At 38.8% G+C, this 22283-nt stretch overlaps 1 protein-coding gene across 2 annotated transcripts in view; it reads left to right on the top strand.

Annotated features, from left to right (window-relative positions):
• The window catches only part of ATP8A2 (ATPase phospholipid transporting 8A2), a 379008-nt gene that overhangs the window by 262879 nt on the left and 93846 nt on the right, over positions 1-22283 (top strand). For both annotated transcript variants that reach the window (XM_087721235.1, XM_087721234.1), the window contains exons 29-32: positions 2916-3038; positions 7165-7243; positions 8799-8860; positions 11577-11633. In XM_087721235.1, the coding sequence (XP_087577361.1) occupies positions 2916-3038; positions 7165-7243; positions 8799-8860; positions 11577-11633 (321 nt within the window). The remainder of the gene's footprint in view (positions 1-2915; positions 3039-7164; positions 7244-8798; positions 8861-11576; positions 11634-22283) is intronic.

The following is a 22283-nucleotide window of genomic DNA, read 5'->3' as shown; positions in this document are numbered from 1 at the left end:
ATGGATTTCAAGAGTTGGAATGGAAGTAGCAAACCATGGTTTGCCTACTCCTTAGAGGACTGACTCTTGAGACTATTTTAACAGAGGATATGCAGTCATTTTCTCTGATATGTCACTATACATGCTGATGGCACATCTTTACTAGCTGAGTCAGCTGTTGCCACATAATTATCACGTAGTTATCCTAATGTTTTAATAATATTATGTTAATGTTTAATAATCAATCTGATTTAGTTGATGTGACCTCACTCAGTGGAGAAGACACTGGAGACACGACATTTTGTCATGCTTGATTAATTCATGATTAGAGAAGGAAAACTAACCACTGAATGTTCTCAAATAAGCCTAACCTAATCTACCAAATTTCCAGTACAAATATTTACCATCATAAATATATTTCAGCTCAACAGTAATTAAAAACACAATATTCCCATAAAACATGAAAATATTGCCTGATTCTAAGATGCTTGTGCAATTTTTCTAAAACAAAGGAAATCGAACACTAACACTAAACTTCCCCAGATGGCAATCCAGATATTTAGTATCCTGCTATATTCAATATAAATTTATCTACCAGAAACATAAAAAGTAGCCAAGTCTGATTAGTAAATATTACCATTAACTTCAAGGAACCCTAACTCTAACTGCCCTATTTATTAGAATAAATATTCAATCCCATCCTCCATCTAAACCTTAAAACATGAGGTTATCTTTAATGATAAAAGATAATCCTGAATCTAATGCAATTCCCAATTTTACTATCAAGTTCAAGAAAGCCTAATTCTTCCCCTAATCTGCCCCCCTACAAAATGACAATATAAATATTTAAACTAAGAATCACTCAACACTCAATAGAAGCTTTAATTTAAACTTAACAACATTGTTTTGATTGAATAAGCATGGTTGGTGCAGTGACTAGAATGCAGTACTGCAGGCTATTTCTGCTGGCTGCCTGCAGTTCGGCAGTTCAATTCTCATTGGCTCACTCAGCCTTCCATCCTTTTGAGGTCAGTAAAATAAGGATCCAGATTGTTGGGGGCAATATGCTGACTCTGTAAGCCACTTAGAGTGGGCTGTAAAGCATTGTGAAGCAGTATATACAGTAAGTCTAAGGTCTATTGCTATCACTACTATAATTGAGTCCATCCACTTTGCTGTTGGGCATTATCTTCTTTTTCCTTCCCACTTTCAAGCATTATAGGCTTCTCTAGAGATCTGGGTCTGACGTATAATACAGTATAAGTATGAATTATGATAATCTGAGCGTCATAATTTGCACCTCAACAATGGGTGGGTTCCTACCAGTTCAAACTGGTTCGGCCAAACTGGTAGGGGTTTGGCGGCCTGGAACTAGCAGCAACCCAGACCTGCCACGTCACGAATCAGTTCCTCAGGTGGAGGCGACGGCATCTTGTTTTTCAGTTCTTTTCTTTTACTTGCACTGTGCATGCACACGATGGACGTGCAAAGCGCACACATGAGCAAACTGGCAGTAGTGCCTGTCAGAACCCACCCCTGGACCTCAAGTGAAAAAATCTGGGTTAATTCGTCTGTTGATCCATTTGATTTCTTACTATATATAAAATTTCAAATGATTCATTCATTCATTCATTTGCTGTAACTAATATTTATATCCCTTATCCAAGGATGCACCATATGCACAGAATTTTACTGGATTTTACTGTCAGCATCCAGGAAGCATTAATGTACTCCTATCTTTGCATAAATGCTAGTATAAATATTCAACCTAAAAGATCCTGCATGCACAATTTTAAAAGCACATATTAAATTTTCCCACCAATGTCTAGGAAGCAGAACCTTAATCCTAACCTCTCAAAAATGCCATTTAAAATATTTAACACAATACTCTCTCCACACTGATCCCTCATCCCATGTAAATATAAGGCTACAACTAACTATTAAAAAAACCTGTTCTGAATCAAAACAGCAGATATTAAATATTCCTCAAGGAAGCTGAACCCTAACACAAACTTCTATAGAATACCAAAATTCAACCTTAAGATCATCCTATACTGATTCTGAATCATAGTTTAGTTGAAAAATTATCACTAAATATGAAAAGATTCCTTGGTTTCAAAAATATGTTGAACTATGATATCTTGGGAACTACTATAAAAATATTAAGTGATCATAAACCTTGGAAAAGCCAAATCCTGACAGTAGAAAAACTAACTATAAACATAGTGTACCACTATGCATTAAAAATGATTCTGGGTGTAACTTACAAAGTAGACCTCAGACTGGTACCGGTCTATGGCCTCTTAGAAACCAGCAAGCAGGCAAGTGAGCGAAGCCTCATCAGCACATGCCCGATGGGGTTGATGAGTTCCCCTCCCCTCTCGACTTGTATGGTTGTATGATTCTTGTTTATTTTAATCACGTGTATTGTGTTTTATGTTCCCTTTTCCCCCCTTTGAGTTGTTCGCCGCCCTGAGTCCCTCCCGGAGAAGGGTGGCATACAAATAAACTAAATCTTAATCTTAATTTAGGTTGTGCACAAAACCATCCCACCCACCCCCACTAGCCCATAGAAAAATTGTCTTCAACAAAACCAGTCCCTAGTGCCAGAAAGGTTGGGGACCGCTGGCTTAAGGTGTATTCTGAATTGCCTTTATAAGCAGTTGATTTAGAGGCCTCTTTTTTATTTTATTTTTCATTGAATGGAAATCAAGGGATATTTTACTTCAGTCCGCTGCAGCCTTCTGCTTTGCATATAGCAGCACTATATGATAAAAACTTGTCTGCTTCGGGCATCTAATTTAGATTCAGCACAGCTGAATTTAGTAAAGTTGTTGGTGTGGATTTTAACAATGTCGAGATTCTTTCCAGGTATGACGTGTGCTTTTCAACGTTAATGGTCTGTTATTTTTAATTACTGCCTTTGTTTTTTCTAGATGTTCACAGCATTACCTCCCTTCACCTTGGGAATCTTTGAACGATCGTGCTCCCAGGACAACATGCTTAGGTTTCCCCAGCTCTACAAAATTACTCAAAATGCTGATGGGTTCAATAGCAGGGTAAGAGGCAATGTTTACCTTAGGGGAAGGATTAAAAACAACAGGGCTATATGAGCTTAAAGCTGAAATTTTAATTTACAGCTGCTATTTCAGATTGAACACCCTGAAATGATTAATCCTTAATGTTCATCCTTAATAAATACTAGATCTTGTAGTGGTAGTAAATCAGCTTCCAACTGTGAATGGTGATTATGGGGGGAAGATTACATGCAAAACAACCCTATCAGAAAACACTAATATTATATACTTAGTAAAGAGTAAGAATTAAAAGTCTGTGAAATGTTACGAAATAGACAGAAAGGTATCATTACAGCTAAATGTTTTTGGTTCCAAAAGATTAATTGAGTTAGAGTTAGTTGGGGAAAGATAATGCTGCACCATCAGTGAAAATGGATTGGGACAACTCACCACAACCAAGTCACCATAGTCAACTTGGCATGGAACAGGACAATTCAACAAATACAAAAGTTAAATTAATTTCAATGGACTTTTGGCCAATAATAATAAGATAAAGAAGTCTGTTGTGGCCCAGCAGGAGCCACTGGAGTTGCAAACAGACTCCGATAGCGAGGGACCTTATGAGTCGGCTCTAGAAGATGTGGAGGATCCTGGACAGGGTTCAGACTCCGAGTAGGGACCAGAGAGGCTGGTTGGCCACCAGGAGGCGCCTGAGGCATGGAGCAGCGGTGAAAGCCAAAGGGAATGTGTCCCTGATGTCAGGCCCTTGAGCAGTGATGAGGTGCAGAGGGAATTGGTCCCAGACGCCCGGCAGAGACGGGCAGATAAGCACCGGCAACAATTAAGGAGACAAAGGAGATAATTGGACCCAAGTGGTTGTGATTAGGCTCCTCCCAAGAGAGTATATAACAAGGGACTTTGGGAGGAGGCTGTTTGCAGGATACAACTATTATACTAAAGCTGGAGAAGCTCTGGTGTGTATTTCTTATCTATGGAAATCTGGGTTGCTGCCAAAGTCTTGTCGGTGTGTTAATTTACTGTGAATAAATTGTCTAGCAGTAATCTTGTGTCGGCGTGACTCACCGTATGGAGGGGAGGGGTCAGAACAGAAGTCAATCCAGAAATTTTGAAGAATTTTGATAAAAAGTGTGGTCACCAATGATAAAAGTAACTGAATGAAAATTTTAATACAGTATTGAATTGTCCCACGGCGAGTTGTTCATGGCGAATTGTCCATGGCTAGTGGGTCGTAGCAAGTTGGCCATGGTGAGTTGGCTATGATAAGTTGTCCTAGACCCACTGAAAAGACCTCTTCCTCATAAACATCTACACGGGGATTAGTTGGAAAAAAAAAACCAGCTTAAAATCTTAAAGGATACAAGTTAACAATCCAAGTTCCATATATTAGCTATGAAAGACTGTCAAACGTCAGAAACAACACAATTGCAACTTTCTATACTGACATTTCTATCTGGAAATTCAAAATGATCTCCCATTACCAACAAGCCCTTATTAAAAGACAATGAATGTCATCAAGAATTAGGTTGAGTAAGACCACGTTAACAGATAACTCATGTAGAAATCCTATACATTACTCCCTGGTCAGTACTGTCTGCGTTTGGGTTCCCCAAATAAGAAATACTCAAATCCATGTAGACACCTCCATTTAAGAATCGCCCGAGCTTCCTTGTACCAAGGAAATGCAATCTATATATTCATGGTTATATCTTTCTTATTCTTAAAGGCAGCTCAATCCTAGGAATAGGTACAAAATTTATGGTAGCGTTTAGAATAATTCAAGCTTTGAATATTAACTTCTGAGAGCTGGTTCTCATTATCTTTTGAGGCACGGTAACTAGACTGTCTACAACATTGGCAGTATTTTGGCATCCAGCTGCAACAGGGTATAAAAAAATGTCTGCTTCATTTACTATGTTGAATTGGCAGGAGTTCTGCTTGCTAATTCCTTCCAAAGCATGATGACTCTCACTGGGTGAAGTCCCCGGTTCCCTGCTGTAAGTTGAAAAGGTCAGGCGTAGGTTTCCAAATTGGAATATTAGTCATATACGTTTATAAGAGTCTCTACGCTAGCGTATGAATTAATATCACTGTGTGTTCTTTGCAACAAGTTCCAAATGATTTGGTATTTGGCGATGAAATGTTCCCACACTTTTACCTGTTGCCTTTTCACCACTTCCTCTCCAGAGATTCAAAGAAAAATATTGAGATGACTTTATTGTTCCCTTCAGGTTATAGGTTTAAAAAGATGTTTCAGGGAGATACGCAGGTAAAGTTACACTTAATATTTTCTTTTCATATTTCTGAGAATTTCCTCCATTCTCAGTTTTCATGTTTTATTAACCTACTCTATCTAATAAAATTTTAGCAGTTCAGAGCTTAAAGGACAGAAAAGGTCTAAGACGGTGCAGGAGGTTTAAGGTTTCAAAAGATTACTTTTTCTTTCATGTGGGATCTTAATGAACTTAAAAATGGCATAAGAAACCATGAGGACTGGATTTTGTTGTTTTGCATGTATCTTTCCATCATCCTACTATTACAGAAATAAAGAGTAAACAGGATTGTTTTGAGTTTTGCGGACTATCTGAATTAGGTGCCTGATCACTTTATTTTTAAATAGCAATGTTTGTTTTAGAATGCATTCATTCATTCAAAATCAGATGACAGTGATCAATGGGATTAAAAATGTTTCTGAATGTGGTGAATGACTTTCAAACCTCAGCAAATTTAGGAAATAAAATTTTCATCACTTCAACAAGGTAAAAACTAATTTGTTTCTCTCCCTAGATTTCAAGGCAGCATTTGCTTGACTTATAAAGCATGTGGCAGTTTCTGAGAAGGAATGGTTGTCAGATGTGGGGATAAAATAAAAGAATTAAATGTAACACAAAAGAGAGAGAATGGAGCAGAGAGAAAGGGAACAAGGACAAATAGTTTCTGCTCTTATTACAGTATTATATTAGGAAGTGCCCTCTCCAAACTCTGACATCCTTGTGTGGAAAGGGGAAAGGAAAAATACCCATCATCCTACAATTACCAGCTCACATAAAAAGTTCATGAATGAGTAAAATATTTGAATAAGTTAGGGAAAAGTTGGAAATCCAAACCTACTTCTTTCTAATAATATAATAACTCGGCAAAGTTTTCTGCAGCCTTTGACTCCCCAAGAAGAAATCATTTTAAAAAGGATGATTCCTAGTCCAAAAAGGTTGCCAAAGTCTAGATTGGTGCTACTCAGATTTAGATTTTCTGGGACAACTCTGCCTAGAATTCCCTGTGTTAATTATATGACTAACCCTTTGTGAGAGGGAAGCGGTGGCTCAGTGGCTAAGACGCTGAGCTTGTCGATAGAAAGGTTGGCAGTTCAGCAGTTCAAATCCCTAGTGCCGTGTAATGGAGTGAGCTCCTATTACTTGTCCCAGCTTCTGCCAACCTAGCAATTCGAAAGCATGTAAAAATGCAAGTAGAAAAATAGGAACCACCTTTGGTGGGAAGGTAACAGTGTTCCGTGCACCTTCAGCGTTTAGTCATGTTGGCCACATGACTATGGAGACATCTTCAGACAGCGCTGGCTCTTCGGCTTTGACACAAAGATGAGCACCACCCCCTAGAGTCGGGAACGACTAGCACATATGTGTGAGGGGAACCTTTACCTTATTTAATGCTAAATTTACTCAGTGTCAAATTTTCATGGTTTCCTTGGCTGATTTATATGAACAAACCACCCAGACACAAGGAAGAATAGAAAATGGATACTTGGGGTATGGTTTTTCTCCACGTAAAATTCAATTCCAGGAAACACAAAGATATACTTCTTTATAGTGTTTGGATTGATACATATAAAAACATTTTTAAAAAAAATCTAAAACATAGATGGCTTTGCTGCATAAATTTTCCAAAACCTAGCAAAGATAGGAGTGTCTTTGTGTGGATTTAGTCCTGTTGAATTTTACTCCTGATTTTGTTTTCTTATTTGTCTTTGTCTCTGCGTGTGTGTTGTAGCACTCCAGCTTTTGCAATGAAAGAAAACACTTTCTACTAAAAAAAAAAAGTTTGCTCGTTTGATGGGACTTAATGAATCGTTTGATGGGACTTGTTGGAGAGTTTGATCGCTCTTCTGACTTTCTTGGTTTTTTTTTTCCTCCTTTAGGTGTTCTGGGGTCACTGCATCAATGCCTTGATCCACTCCGTCATTCTTTTTTGGCTTCCCCTGAAAGCACTAGAACATGGTAAATAAATGCATTGTTCTTTCCCATATGTTAACTAAGTAATCTTCCATCTTTCTAAGCCAGGACCTTTACATTTGGGGGTCAAAACATGTTCCTTGGAAATTAATCATTGAAGACAGACCAACAGCTTTCTAACATTTATCAGCAATGATCTTCCCAGTCCTCCCTTTCTGCATGCCATCTTTAATAGATAGCAATTCGCAGCCATTGTAAATCACAATGTCCGTTGGTTGAAGCTATGTTTATTTAAAATTGATTTACACATTAAAAAGAAGCAAGTACATTGGTGTTAGGCAGCTTCCCTAACTGTATGTCTTATCGTTTGGTTTAGATGAATGAAAAGAGGAATTTGACCAAATATTTACTTACCTGACCTGATATTTTAAAGATTTGGTGTCTCCTTGCCCTTCCCAATTCAAGTATATAACTTAAAATTTAAGGCCACAGGTGACTAGTCAATCCTTAGATCTCTCTCACTTACACTGATGTGCACATTTGTTTAGCTGCCATATGGGAACGGATTAATTGTTATGGATGGATGATTTTTCTGGATTGTGACCCAATTGAATTTGGGAATATCTATTGCAGCAATACGTATTTTTTTTTCTCAGAATATCTTATTCCTTTATCCAGGAGAAGTAAATAGGTGATGACAGAAAATTTGTTATTTTGGTATGATTAATTGACATACTGTAGGATTTTTACACATTCTATAGAGGGATTGGATGTCAGATTTGGTCATTTAGTCGTTAAAGTCACTGAGTACTTTAAAGATATCTGTTATTTGTGTTAAACAAGAATGTTTTTTGAATGTATCATTTGGATGAAAAATTCTTTTTAAATCAAGGGAAATCAAACAAAAATAAACAGAACAGGAATATCTGGATGTAGTACAGACATACCAAGATGATGTGGTAGCTAGAAGTTTTCATCTCTGATGTTTGATTATTATTATCATTGACCCTTTACCTTGATTATTAGTTCTTGGCAGAAATTTTTGGTCTTTTCAATTTTTGAAAGAGAACTACGTGGTTGAAGATGAATGTGTATTATTTTTAACTTGTGGTTCAGCCTAAGCTACTTGTTATACTGTTTGTTTTCAATGTGCTTTTATTTAAAGAGCTCTGAGAAACCTGTTGTGCAAATTTCACCACGGATAACTGTCTAAAAGCTTGTCAAGAAATGAACGTTTATGGACCCTTTCTGAATGTCTCCTTTTGATTACCTTTTATATTTTCAGAAAAACGATACGTGTTGCACAAATTAAATGTAATAAAAATGCTACATCCCTCTGTAACCAACTGATACACTTTCTACAGCATGTAAAGAAGGATGTTGTGTTTGTTTTTAAAAATAAAAAAGTATTATATACTAACTTGATTACTTTGGACTTGATGGGACCTACTTTTGAGTAGCTACAAATACTGTGTTTGCATTTGCATTTATTGTATTTGTTATTTTTTTCATTCATTTGCAAATCTTATTTTATATAGCCTACAAATGAGAAAAATCCTTTACTGAACCATGTATCTATTTTTTTAATTATTTATTGCAGATACAGTATTTACAAACGGCCAGGCTGTTGACTACCTGTTTGTTGGAAATATTGTTTATACGGTAAGCTAATGCATAAAAAATGAAACATTACCTATTGTAAGATTTCAATTATGGATGTATTTCAGTGATGGAATATGTCTACAAAGGGGGATAAGGTACAAAGTGGCAATTTCCTAGGAAGGAGGGAGCAGATTCCAAGAAGGTATGTGTGTGTGAAACAGGAGACAATACAACCCAGAGCTGGATCAAAGATTTAGGATAACCACTCCTTAGAATCTCCCAGGGTACATCTGTTAGGGTGAGAATAGTACAGATAGTCCTAGGTCGGTGTTGGCAAATCTTTTTGGCACCAAGTGTCGAAACGAGAGCACATGCACATGTGTGTGCTGGAAACCGGAAGACCAGGTGCGTATGCACGTGCCGGAAACCAGAAAATCATCTTCCCAGTGCATACATGCACACTGGAAGGCTGCTCTTCTGATTTAATACAATAATACAATAGCAGAGTTGGAAGGGACCTTGGAGGTTTTCTAGTCCAACCTCCTGCCTAGGCAGAAAACCCTATACCATTTCAGACAAATGGCTAACCAACTTCTTCTTAAAGACTTCCAGTATTGGGACATTCACAACTTCTGGAGGCAAGCTGTTCCACTGATTAATTGTTCTAACTGTCAGGAAATTTCTCCTCAGTTCTAAGTTGCTTCTCTCCTTGATTAGTTTCCACCCATTGCTTCTTGTTCTACCCTCAGGTGTCTTGGAGAATAGTTTGACTCTCTCTTCTTTGTGGCAACCCCTGAGATATTGGAACACTGCTATCATGTCTCCCCTAGTCCTTCTTTTCATTAAACTAGATATACCCAGTTCCTGCAACCGTTCTATGTTTTAGTCTCCAATCCCCTAATCATCTTTGTTGCTGTTCTCTGCCCTCTTTCTAGAGTCTCCACATCTTTTCTACATCGTGGTGACCAAAACTGAATGCAGTATTCCAAGTGTGGCCTTACCAAGGCATTATAAAGTGGTATTAACACTTCAACTGATCTTGATTCTATCCCTCTGTTTATGCAGCCTTGAACTGTGTTGGCTTTTTTGGCAGCTGCTGCACACTGCTGGCTCATATTTAAATGGTTGTCCACTAGGACTCCAAGATACCTTTCACAGTTACTACTATTGAGTAAGGTACCACCTATACTGTACCTGTGCATTTCGTTTTTGTTACCTAAATGTAGAACATTACTGTTTTCACCATTGAATTTCATTTTATTAGATAGTGCCCAATGGTCAGGTTTGTCAAGATCCTTCTGTATCTTAAGCCTATCTTCTGGAGTGTTGGCTATTCCTGCCAGCTTGATGTCATCTGCAAATTTGATGAGTTCCCCATTTATTCCCTCATCCAAATCATTGATGAAGATGTTGAAGAGTACTGGGCCCAAAACAGAGCCTTGCCAGAGATTTCTGGCTCTCCTATGCCTGTGAAGACCAGCAAGTTGGCGCACCAGAACCTGGAAGAGCAACAGGCAACGGCTCCCATGTCTGGAGTGATGGCTGTGTTTGCCACTTCTGGCACACGTGCCATAGGTTTGCCATCACAGTCCTATACTTACAACAGTTCATTTACTGACTGTTTGAAGTTACAATGACACTGTAAAAAGTGGCATGACTATTTTTCACACTTATGACTCTTTCAGCATCCCCAGGGTCATGTGATTTACATTCAGATACTTAACAATAACAATACTTAACAATTATGACAGTTGCAGTGTCCCAGGTCATGTGATTACCTTTTGTGCCCTTCTGACAAGCAAAACCAATGGGAAAGCCAAATTCACTTAAACAACAGTGTTACTAATTTAACAACTGCTGTGGTTTGCTTAACAAATGTGGCAAGAAAAGTCATAAAATGGGGCAAAACTCACCTAACAAATTTCTCATTTAACAACATACATTGTGATCGAAAGTTGTGGATTACTTGTATATGTTTATCCTTCTATCTGTTTGGCATTAGCAAGTAGAGGACTGAATTTGGACTGAATTGTCCTATGCCATTTTTGGGCAAGATCTGACAATTTCCTATCGTTGGGAATAATAAATAAGTAAATAAATTGTGTAGAATGTACTTATGGTTGCCATTATTACTGCATAGAAAGTTGTGTGTGTTGAATTTCTCAAACTGGGCAGCTATTAAAAGATAAGGAATTTTGCCCAAGGAAGTTATGGCAACTTGTTGGAAGTTGACACTGGAGGAATTGAGGAAGAGATTTGATTTTAGGTCTGTTGGTAATATATGAGAATTTATATTCAGATATTTCTGATTCATGATTGGGTGAATTATTCTGGTTCTTATCATGGTTCCAATATATCAAGTCCAGGAATTCCTACATGTACTAGTAGAAACCACCTACATGCCATGTCATATGGCTAAGAAGTCCAGGAATATATAGAAATAATTTATTCTGATTCTATTAGGTCTATCACTAAGCATGTTAAGCATGTAGTTGGGCTATGTAATAGCTAGCTAGTAATTGTTATATCCTACATTGAGGACAGAGGCATGGGAAGATGTGTGTATGTGTATTTCCTCCTATCACTTCTAAATTTCTGCAATTCTGAAATGTGCTAAATATTTCATTTAGCAAAAAGTGGCATTTAATTTCTAATGTTTAGACCATGTGTTTGCAGTGTAGTATACCCTTAACTCGAAGAAAAACAAGAGAACAACTGTGAAATGGGAAATACATGCTGAAATTCAAATTTGTCTTCTACTTTTCTTTTACTGCAGTATGTTGTGGTGACCGTCTGTTTGAAAGCTGGCTTAGAAACCACAGCATGGACCAAGGTGAGCATAAATATTAAGTCAGGAGTAGGAATTTCAAATTCGTGGTTTTTTTTTTGCTGCCTAAAATTGAATTGCAATTTTATCTAGAAGAAAAAAAAATCAATTCACTTTCACTGTTGGGTTTTTTCCCGAACCCCATCACACTGCTAAACAAATCATTCTCTCAACACTATTCACTAAGTCTGCATTACTATTAATCTTCTCATCATTCCTATCACCCATCTCCTCCCACTTATGACTGTATGGCTGTAATTTTGTTGCTTGTAGCCTTACGATTTATATTGATTAATATGATTTGATTGCTTATTTGTAGCCCATGACTATCGTGTGTTGTACCTTATGATTCATGACGAATGTATCTTTTCTTTTATGTACACTGAGAGCATATGCGCCAAAGACAAATTCCTTGACACACTTTTATTGACATACTTGGTCAATAAAGAATTCTATTCTATTCTATTCTATTCAGAATTCACACTTAAAATGACCATGTGAGAATAAAGATGTAGCTGTTAGAGAGGGGGCTCATAGCCATTTGAAGAATTTTCACAGATAGCTATGATTCAGTAAAAACAGTGTGATTATTAATAACCCTTCCCATGATTTGTATTTGGCAATTGAAATGGGAAAGATATAGATCACAGAAGTCACAAGATGAATTGCTCTTCCTGAAAATCGTCTTCCTTGGAAAATAAAGGAAGGAAGAGGCCTCCAGCTCATACATGATAACTTCCCCCCTCCCCACATGCAATGTATTTATCTTGCCAAAGACCCAAAACTCTGGAATCCTAGATTATGGCAGTAACTGAAAAATGGTTAGTTTATTTATAGCTGGGAAATAGAATCTTGCACCTTTGGCTAATTCTCCATGACTGTGTCTCTTTAAAAATCCCCCTCAACTGCAATTCCCATCAGTCCCAGCTAGCATAACCAATGGCAATACTCTCTGGAGTTGACAAGGTTAGGATTGTTGGTCTTATGAAGTACCGAGCCTTGGAAGACTAGGGGGAAAACATGCCAAAATAACAACTGTTATAAAACTTTCCTTTTTAAAGAACTTGCTTTCATAATTTATAGAATCATAAAATCATAGGGTTGGAAAGACCTTGCAGATCTTCTGGTCAAACTCTCTGCTCAAGGCAGAAATCCTCAGGCCAACCCAGACAAGTTACTCTCCAGTCTTGCTTGAAGACTTCCAGTGACATAGCACACGAAATTCCAGGAGGCAAGTTATTCAATTGCTTGAAAGTTATCAAAACATTCATTTCAAGTTTGCATTTCTCTCTGTTAAGCTCCCAATCATTGGTATTTGTCCTATTCTCAGGGCTCTAGAGTAGGGGTCACCAACCATTTGGACCTCAGGAACCATTAAATTCATAATTTTAAATCCCGCAGACAACTAATATGATCTGCCTAATGACCGGTTGAATGGGCGTGGCTAGGTGGTAATGTGACTGGGTGGGCATGACCAATTCAATGTCACTCACATCAAGGAGCATCTCGCCGGCCTTTACTCGCCCCTCACCTCACACCAGTGGTGGGTTGCAGGCGGTACACCCCGGTACGGGTGTACCGGTGCCTGCTGGGAGCACTGGGTACCATTCCGGTCCGGTGCTCCGGAGGGCCTGCCCACCATCCTTACCTGTATTTGAGCTCTGCGGTGCTTCTGCGCACATGCGCGGAGCGTACGGTGCCTGCACAACACTCCGCCAAACAGCTGGGGCATCACAGAGGCGTCACGGAGCGTTGCAGGAGGTAAGGATGCATGTGTGCTGCGCGCATTCATGTGGTGGACGCTGGGCCCCGTTGCACCATACCAGTTGCAACGGGATCCAGAACCCACCACTGCCACCCACCGACTCCTCGCCTGCCTGCCCAGACTTCTTAAGGCTCCAACAGGAAGCAGTTGTTGGAGCTAAGCAGCCACCACGAGAAAGAGTAGGCAAAACAGCTGGTTCAATTCAAATTGGAGGCTCAGCAGAAACACCTCACTGAGGACTATGAGCATAGACTTTCCATGCAGCTGGAAGACCTGCGGGAATGCAAGGCCAGAAACTGGCACCTGGAGGCTCAATGGGCTGAGATGGACAGCCAGTTCCAGACCATGATGCAGTCCCACTGCAACAAGGCCCTCTGGCTCTTTGCCACCAGCGATGCTTTTCTCCAGCCTTCACCCAAAGCCCCGTACCAGGAGACCAAAGCAGACCCCAAGTTTGAACTTCTGCCCCCTTCCAACCCACACAAAAAGATCCTGAAGGGGGAAACTCTCTGCAGCAACACAAACGTTCATTACGCACATCCGTCCCAGGGACCATAGTTTGAGGACCCCTGATTTAGTGCAATATAAAAAATGCAAATAATTTTTTCTGCAGAGCACCAAAATTTTATCGTGGACCACCAGTTGGTGACCGCTACTCTGGAGAATAACTGTATACCAGGGTTATCAAACTCGCGGCCCATGGTCTGGATGGATCATGTGCTGGCCATGCCAATGCCCGGTTTAGCGAAGGGGGGGAAAGTCACAAGGCATCACGTGACAATGCCATGATGATGCAAGTTTGACACCCCTTCTCTATACCTTTTGCCCTTCGATGGCCCTTCAGATATTGGAAGACCACTGTTAGGTCTCTCTTTAGTCTCCCCTTTTTAGGCTAAATATATCTTGTTCTTTAAACTCTTCTTTTTAGCATTTAGCATCCAGTTTCTCTCTGCTGCTTGTCTGCACTTGGATTCAAGTTGAGATGTTTACTGTCTTGTTTTATTTTATTGTAGCTTGCTTGTCAAACTATTTCCATAAAAGATTGTTCTACTGATTTTAATATTCTACCGTTGAGTCCTTTGGGAGGCAGAGTATGCTCATCATTATCTATAGATGGAAAACAGATCACTGACAAAAACAAAAATAAAAGATCACAAGTTAATATGCTGTAGCTGAATTCGGTACTTACAGTATGTGGAAACTTAAAACCTGGCTGTCCCGACAGGCCTGGGGCTAAAGACTTCAACCCCACCCGAATAGTACGACTGTTGTGTTTTTTAACGATGTATTGTCTTTATGTGTATAACTTGTTTTGTACTTCTCCTGCCCTTGAATTGTGAGCCGCCCTGAGTCCCCCCAGGGAAAAGGGCGGCATACAAATAAAGTTAAAATCAAAAAATCAAATCAAATCCTTCACTGCGAGCATACATATCTTTTTCATCCCCATCTCATTCCCAAACTTTCAATCTTCATCTAAATCTACAGTTGACTGAATAATAAGAATATAAGTCTTACTGGGACACATTTCAGTTTTATTAATTACTATAGCTGGAAGTTGTTTTATTTTTCACAATATTTACATGTATCATTACATTTTTTTATAAGATAGATCAGTGGTTCTCAACCTTCCCAATGCCGCGACCCTTTAACACCTCATGTTGTGGTGACCCCCAACCATCAAATTGATGTCTTGGTTCCTAAGACCATCGAAAATATGTGTTTTCCGATGTTCTTAGGCAACTCCTGTGAAAGGGTCATTCGACCCCCAAAGGAGTCCCAACCCACAGGTTGAGAACCGCTGAGATAGACAAAACCAGATTTTGATTTTTTTTCTGCTATAAATAGATATTTAATAGCTTACTTTTCTGTAAAATGTATAAGGAATATGAATGAATACATCATCATTATTTTGCTTTTATATTTTATATATTAATTTAAAAATTCATGCAAGGAGAAATTAATATTTTAAAAATAATCTAGACCTGTGATGGCGAACCTATGGCACATGTGCCCGAGGTGGCATGCGGAGCCATGTCACCTGGCACAGTGCAATGTCACCTGTTCCTCTTCCGGGTATCTGGTGCGCCTGCGTGCGCGACGATCGACTGGCCTTCATCTGTATGGCAGTGCTGGAAATTGGAAGAGCTGGTCATTTTCTGGCGTGAGCATGCATGCCAGCCAGCTAATTATCATGTGTGCATGCGCACCAGTAACCAGAAGACTAGCTGCCCAGCACATGCGCATGCCAGAAACCAGAAGTTCATTTTCTGGTGCATGCATGCCCCCTGGGCAGCTTCTCTTCCAGGTTGTGGCCCAGACAAATGCACACGGACTCAGCCATCACTGATCTAGACTTTTTTTTCTTCTATATCACTCAAAGTTTGTAATAATTTTTAAATCATGTTTTCCCTTCTTTTAATGAGGGTTCTATAATGATACATTTCAATGCTGGTAAAGATGCTGATGAATATGCAAATTACTATCATTTTTTTTTGTCAATTGTTAGCACTTAGCACTTAGACTTATATACCGCTTTACAGTACTTTACAGCCCTCACTAAGCAGCTTACAGAGTCAGCCTATTACCCCCAACAATTTTAACAATTTGGGTCCACATTCTACCTAGCTCAGAAGGATGAAAGGTTGAGTCAACCTTGTTAATGCAAAACCTCTGATAGCAACTCTGTCATATCTGGAATGATCTCCCTGTCGAGATCCGGACCCTTACTACCCTCCTGGCCTTCCGCAAAGCCACCAAGTCCTGGCTGCTCCAGCTGGCCGGGGGGGGGGCTGTGAAATATCCATCCAGCCCCACGGAAATTGTGAATGTTGTGGTTTTGTTTTTAAAGTGTTGTCTTTGTCTAGTTTTCCCCCTTTCCCTTGTCTATTGTGAGCCGCCCGGAGTCCTTCTGGAGTGGGCGGCATACAAGACAAATCAAATCAAATCAAATCAAATCAAATCAAAATCAAATATATTGTACAGACAATATTACTTTAAAAAAAAACAAGTGCTGTTTTCTAAAATAGCATCAATCCTTGACAAGAATAGATTGTTCATTGATATTTAAAATATATATTCAGAAAAAAAATGACTCAGTAGTGGAAGTATTGTTGGGTGAGGGAAAGAATTTTGATGTGGCTCAGTGAAATGTTATGGAGCAAGTTTCAGCCAAATTGGGATTTCCAACTTTTTAATTAATTAAATTAATTGAGGTTGAATTTAATTGTTATTAATTAGCAACAATTAATTAGTTATTAGCAATTGTCTGTTTTTAACAACTGTTCATGTACAGTAACCAGATGCATTTGCAGTGATGATGAAAAAATATCTTTGTACCCAATCCTTGCAATTGGAAGCTTCTCAGCTTTAAAGCAAAGCAAAGCTCAAGTAAGACTGCTGATCCTATAGTGAAATCAATTGACATATTTTTTTCATAATTAATTGATATTTCAATTTTTTAAAAGAAAAAATGTTGTTTAATATGCTGGAAGTATAAAATGATTGAGGGTACATTTCCATATATGAAGTGCAATAGTCACATTACTGTTTTGGCTTCATATTCATAAATATTGTAACATATACATTGTAGATACATTATATACAATAATAACATTAATATAATAAGAATAATGTGTAAATGAAATGTTAAAGTATATTTGTGAACCCAGTGATGATGATCTTCTGAGTTAATTAACCCTAACAATTAATTAATTGAATTAACAAACACCATACAGAATATTAAAAAGCATGTTTTAAGGTTGAGGAGGTGACAGCAAAGAGCAACATGCTGGCCAAGTGGAAAAAAAGTTTCAACATGGGAGTTTTCTAAGAAGTTTCACCAATCTTGTAGCTGGCATAAAACCGGGGGTGGGTTCCTACCAGTTCGCACCTATTCGGTAGAACCGGTTCGTCAAATCTACCGAACCGGTTAGAAGAGGTTCCACCAGTGGACCTGGAAAGCAGTCCACACCTACAGAAGAGGTTCCAAAAAATTTTGAAACCCACCACTGGTCCTTGGATATGATTATTCTACACCATCATGCTCATATTTATAAAACTCAGTGCCTCTGTGAAAGGTAAGGATGACTACTGCGTTTGTGGTGCAATCAGAACATTGCGTGTGTTGAAGATGTTTTAACGCAAACCAAAGATGCCTTTTAAAAAACAAGTTTACATCATATTCTTATGCATGCCAGTGCTGTGTGTGAGGTAATTTAAGATGGTTCTGACAAGTGTCGTTGGCATCTTCATATCCGGTCACATGGGTAGCAAGCCACTCCCATCCGGTCACATGGGTGGCAAGCCACTCCCACAAAGGAGGCCATACCCTCAGAGTAGGTTCGAACAATTTTTGAAACCCACCACTGCATAAAACCAAGTGTCAGTCTCGAATGAAGTTGGCCAAACTCTGAAAAATAATAATCAGCAATGTCTTTCAAAGAGAGACCAATACAAAAATTAGCTCCTTTGGAACTTCTTTAAATCATAGCAGTTAGAAATTTACTTGAATGGACAACCAATCAAAAATTAGTTTCATGAATTCCAATGATCTGCTCCAATTAAAGATTAGTTCTAAGAGCTCATTAGTTCCCGCTCAGTTGCTTGTGAGTTGCCAAGAAATGTGCTACAAAGTAGACCACGTTCAACTCTGAAGATGGCTTCCCACAGTTCTTGGCAAAACATCAATTAATTGGACTTTAGCCTAATATTCTAGAAGCTCATTGGTTCATATTCTGAGGAAATAAAACTGGGATTGCTGCCTGTACTTGAGAAAAGCAGCTGCAGCTAAGCAGAAATGCTTCCCATCCCCATTTCCTCAAGAAGACTCAGCACAGCTCCTGGTTTTTCCCAGAAACCTGAGAAGAGTTGGCTCACTTGTTCATTCATTCTCTCCTACTCACAATTTACTCACAAGCATCCATGCCAGCATTCCAGCTGCCTGGCTAATTGAGTCGTACTTTATACTATGGTGTGACCAGTATTGGAAAACAAAAGATCTTCACACAAAAATATAATTGCTAGTCTGAAACTGTTCATAGGTATTGGACTATAATTCCCCAAAGTTTCCATCAGCATGTCAACTACCAGGGAACGTTGGAGTTGCTTAAAACTTCTAGAGAACCCTAAATTTTCAATCGCATTGTCAGAATTTGCAGAATTAAAAGTTGCCTGTGAAAATGTCATTTGTTTGATGATGGGCTTTGTTTAAGTTTTAGCGTTTTTCTATTGTTAGATTTAGTTTGAAGAGAAGATTGCCGGAAAAGGTCCAAAATTCAAAAACATGTTTAGGAATTAATTTGCTTTGTGCATTCAAGATATTGGTCACTGTATAGTGACTATTCTCTGGTGGTTTACAGGAATTATAAGAAATGGTGGAAAAAAATCCCTATAAAGTAAAGCTAATTTATTATGAAATTCATTAGCAATCATAATACATGAAACTTTTTTTTTGCCATAATCACTTAAGGGACATAAAGAGACAGTCTCAGATGTATTCTGCTACTTTACTTTGATTTGTTATTTTAGAGTAATTTTCTACCTATCTATAAATCCACAACTTTTTATATTTATCATTTAACTTTCATACTGTTCATCTAATCTGCAGTATAGTCCCTGCTATTCTTTACATTTAGTCTGTTCCGAGTTTTACTTCTCATATTCATATTCTTCCATATTTCTGTTTTCTTTCTCAGCAGTTGTCTTTGTATTGAGCAAGCACATTTTCTTCACTGCATAAATTAACTTCCTTCAATCCATATAATGGATTTGAGGGGAAAATATAATGCTACATTAAGTGCTATGTGGAATCACAGCTATAATTCTGTCTGTAGTGGACCTCCTCGGCAGTTTTAAGGAATCTGGTAAGCTTTGGAGGTCTCCCACATTAGTCTGTCTCACATCCTTCCATTTTAAAATACTCCCAAGATTGATCCAGGCATTTTTGACACTTTGGAGATCTAATTTGCATTAAAGAAACTATGAATACAGACATGCTAGTATGTTTGCATGTCTAAAACACACCAAGAATTATCAGCCAATTAGTTCTTGTCCTTTCTGGTGTGCAACCTTGACATTTTCCACAATTTACTATTGACATTTCCTGAGCTGAAATTATCTCATTCAAGCGTAAAGTAACTTTGGCATAAAGATGGATTGCAAACACATGATGATGACGATGATGATGATGATGTTGATAGTGATATGCAATCAGCAGTGGGTTTTATGTTGCCTCAGTGCCAGGACTCCACTGTTGTTTGCAATACTCTCCCCAATTTGAAGCGTGATATGTGCTTATTTGCTTTCCTTCTTTTTTTTTAAATTTCTTGTTTTGATGTATTATTTTAAATCCTGTTCCTGGCTAGGGTTTTGCAAAGCAATCAGTGACTTCATTATATATAATCCTAAACAAACAAACAATCAAAGATAGGTAGCTAGTTTACAGCTATTCCTTTCTACCTTCCCTCCAGGGGTGGGTTGCTGCCGGCATTACTGCTGGTTCGGTGCGCATGCAGTTTGGACACACACTCCATGCACATGTGCAGTTGTCCATAAATAAGTTTGCGCATGCGCAGAACATTAAAAAATGAAAAAAACATGCCGACATGCCGCACTGATCGGTTTGAAAGTGTAGCAGGCCTGGGTCACTGCCAGTTCCACCATCCCAGGCCAGCAAACCACTATTGGTTAGCCAAACCAGTCCAAACCAGTAGGAACCAACCTCTGCCTCCTTCCCTCCCTCCCTTTTTCTTTCTTTCTTTCTTCCTTCCTTTATTTTTTCTTCCTTCCTTCCTTTCTTTCTTTCTTTTTCTCTCTTTCCTTCCTTCTTTCCCTTCCTTCCTTCCTTTTTTTCTTTCTTTCTCTCACAGAATTGAAATTGACCATCTTTCTCCAATCTTCTACCAAATGCAATTTTTCCTTCCTAGCTCAGGAGAAAGGCAGGATGCTGAAGATAGTGCTAGAACAAGAGGGAGAAATGTAAGGAAGGGGAATGGCCTCACTCACTTTGCCCTTCTCTCTGTTCATCAAGATGTGCTGACCATCAACAAATATATAACCCCTCACATACACATAAGCAAATATATGTACAGTGTTGCCCACTCCCATTTCAAATACTCATGTCAGGTATACTTGACATTTCCAAAAGTAAGATTCTTCCCACAAGTGAATGGGAGAAACAACGCAAGAGAAGTCTAGAGATGCCTAGGTAGATATTTAAACTAAGCTCGTGGAAACAATATGCCTTTTAATATAAGAGAATAGATGTTTCAGGTGGATGCCTTGTAGAAAGCCTGTTAATCGTGAAAAGACTGCAGCGTTACATTCATTTTCCTAGGATTAAGTTCTGACTGACCAGAGATTTCACATTTCTGGAGAAACCAGAGGATTTTTAAAAATATTATAAGCACTGTTAGGACCAAAAAAAATATCTTTTGAATTAGTGCATTTGAAACATCACGGAGAATCATTCTTCATAAATCGTTCTTCATAGGTTTTATGAAGAACGATTGCAGGAACCGAATATGTTTAGTTTAATGAAAAGAAGGACTAGGGGAAACATGATAGCAGTGTTCCAATGTCTCAGGGGTTGCCACCAAGAAGAGGGAGTCAGGCTTTTCTCCAAAGCACCTGAGGGTAGGACAAGAAGCAATGGGTGGAAACTACCATATTTTTCGGAGCATAAGATGCAACTTTTTCCCTCAAAAAAGAGGCTGAAAATCTGGGTGCATCTTATACACTGAATACAGCATTTTTTTGCCTCCTGAAACCCTGCCCCCTTCACCAAAATGGCTGTGCAGAGCCTGTAAAAGGTTTTCAGAGAGTTTCTGGGGGCTGGGGAAGGCAGAAATAAGTGAAAAATGGCCCATTTTTGCTCAATTTCCCCCCCCCCCCCGGAGTACTATATAAGCCTCCTAAAGGCTATGCATGTAATTTTTTTTGACAAAAAAACGGGCCTGTTTTAGTAAAAAACCCAGCCAATTTTGCTTGTTGGGAGGGGGCACCTCCTAGGAGCACTCTGCAAGCCTTCTAAAAGGCTAGACATGCCTTTTTGGGGTGGGTGGGCCCATTTTAGCAAAAAATGGGCCATTTTGGGGAGGTTTGCAAAGCGCAAAAAACTTTTTTTTAATTTGCCTCTTCAAAACCTTGGTGCGTCTTATATTCCAGTGCATCTTATACTCTGAAAAATATGGTAATCAAGGAGAGAAGCAACTTAGAACTGAGGAGAAATTTCCTAACAGTTAGAACAATTAATCAGTGGAACAGCTTGCCTCCAGAAGTTGTGAATTCCCCAACACTGGAAGTTTTTAAGAAGATGTTGGATAACCATTTGTCCGAAATGGTATGGGGTTTCGTGTCTAGGCGGTGCGTTGGACTAGAAGACTTCAAAAGTCCCTTCCAACTCTGTTATTCTATTCTATTCTATTTCACATGTGAATGCACACTAAGAATAGTTTTTTTGTCGGGGGAGGGGACAGCAGATAGCAACATGCTGGCCTAGAAAACATGAAAGTTTCAACATGGGAATTTTCTCAGAGGTTTCACTGATCTTTTTGCTGGCATAAAATCAAGTGTCGGTCTTGAGTGAGATTAGCCAAACCTTTGGTGGGGGAGAAAAGGACTCAAAGGAAAATAATAACTTAACGGCAGCGAGACTGTTGGTTGCGCAATACTGGAAGAAGGAAGATTTGCCTACAATCCAAGAATGGACACTGAAAGTCACAAATTTATCCGAGATGGCGAAAATATCTGCATATCTTAAAGACCATTCAAATGAGAGATACAAACGAGACTGGAAAAAATGGATCGATTATATATAAAATAAATATGGAACTAAGAAATTCCAGATAGCCTATGCTTAAGATTAGGAATGATTTGAACTGTTAATTTAGCAA

Source organism: Thamnophis sirtalis, unplaced genomic scaffold, assembly GCF_051295495.1.
Source record: "Thamnophis sirtalis isolate CommonGarterSnake01/CBP01778 unplaced genomic scaffold, rThaSir2_p1.2 scaffold_8, whole genome shotgun sequence".
NCBI lineage: Eukaryota > Metazoa > Chordata > Lepidosauria > Squamata > Natricidae > Thamnophis > Thamnophis sirtalis.
Note: the sequence above shows the minus strand (reverse complement) of the source record. Positions and strands in the feature narration are given on the sequence as shown.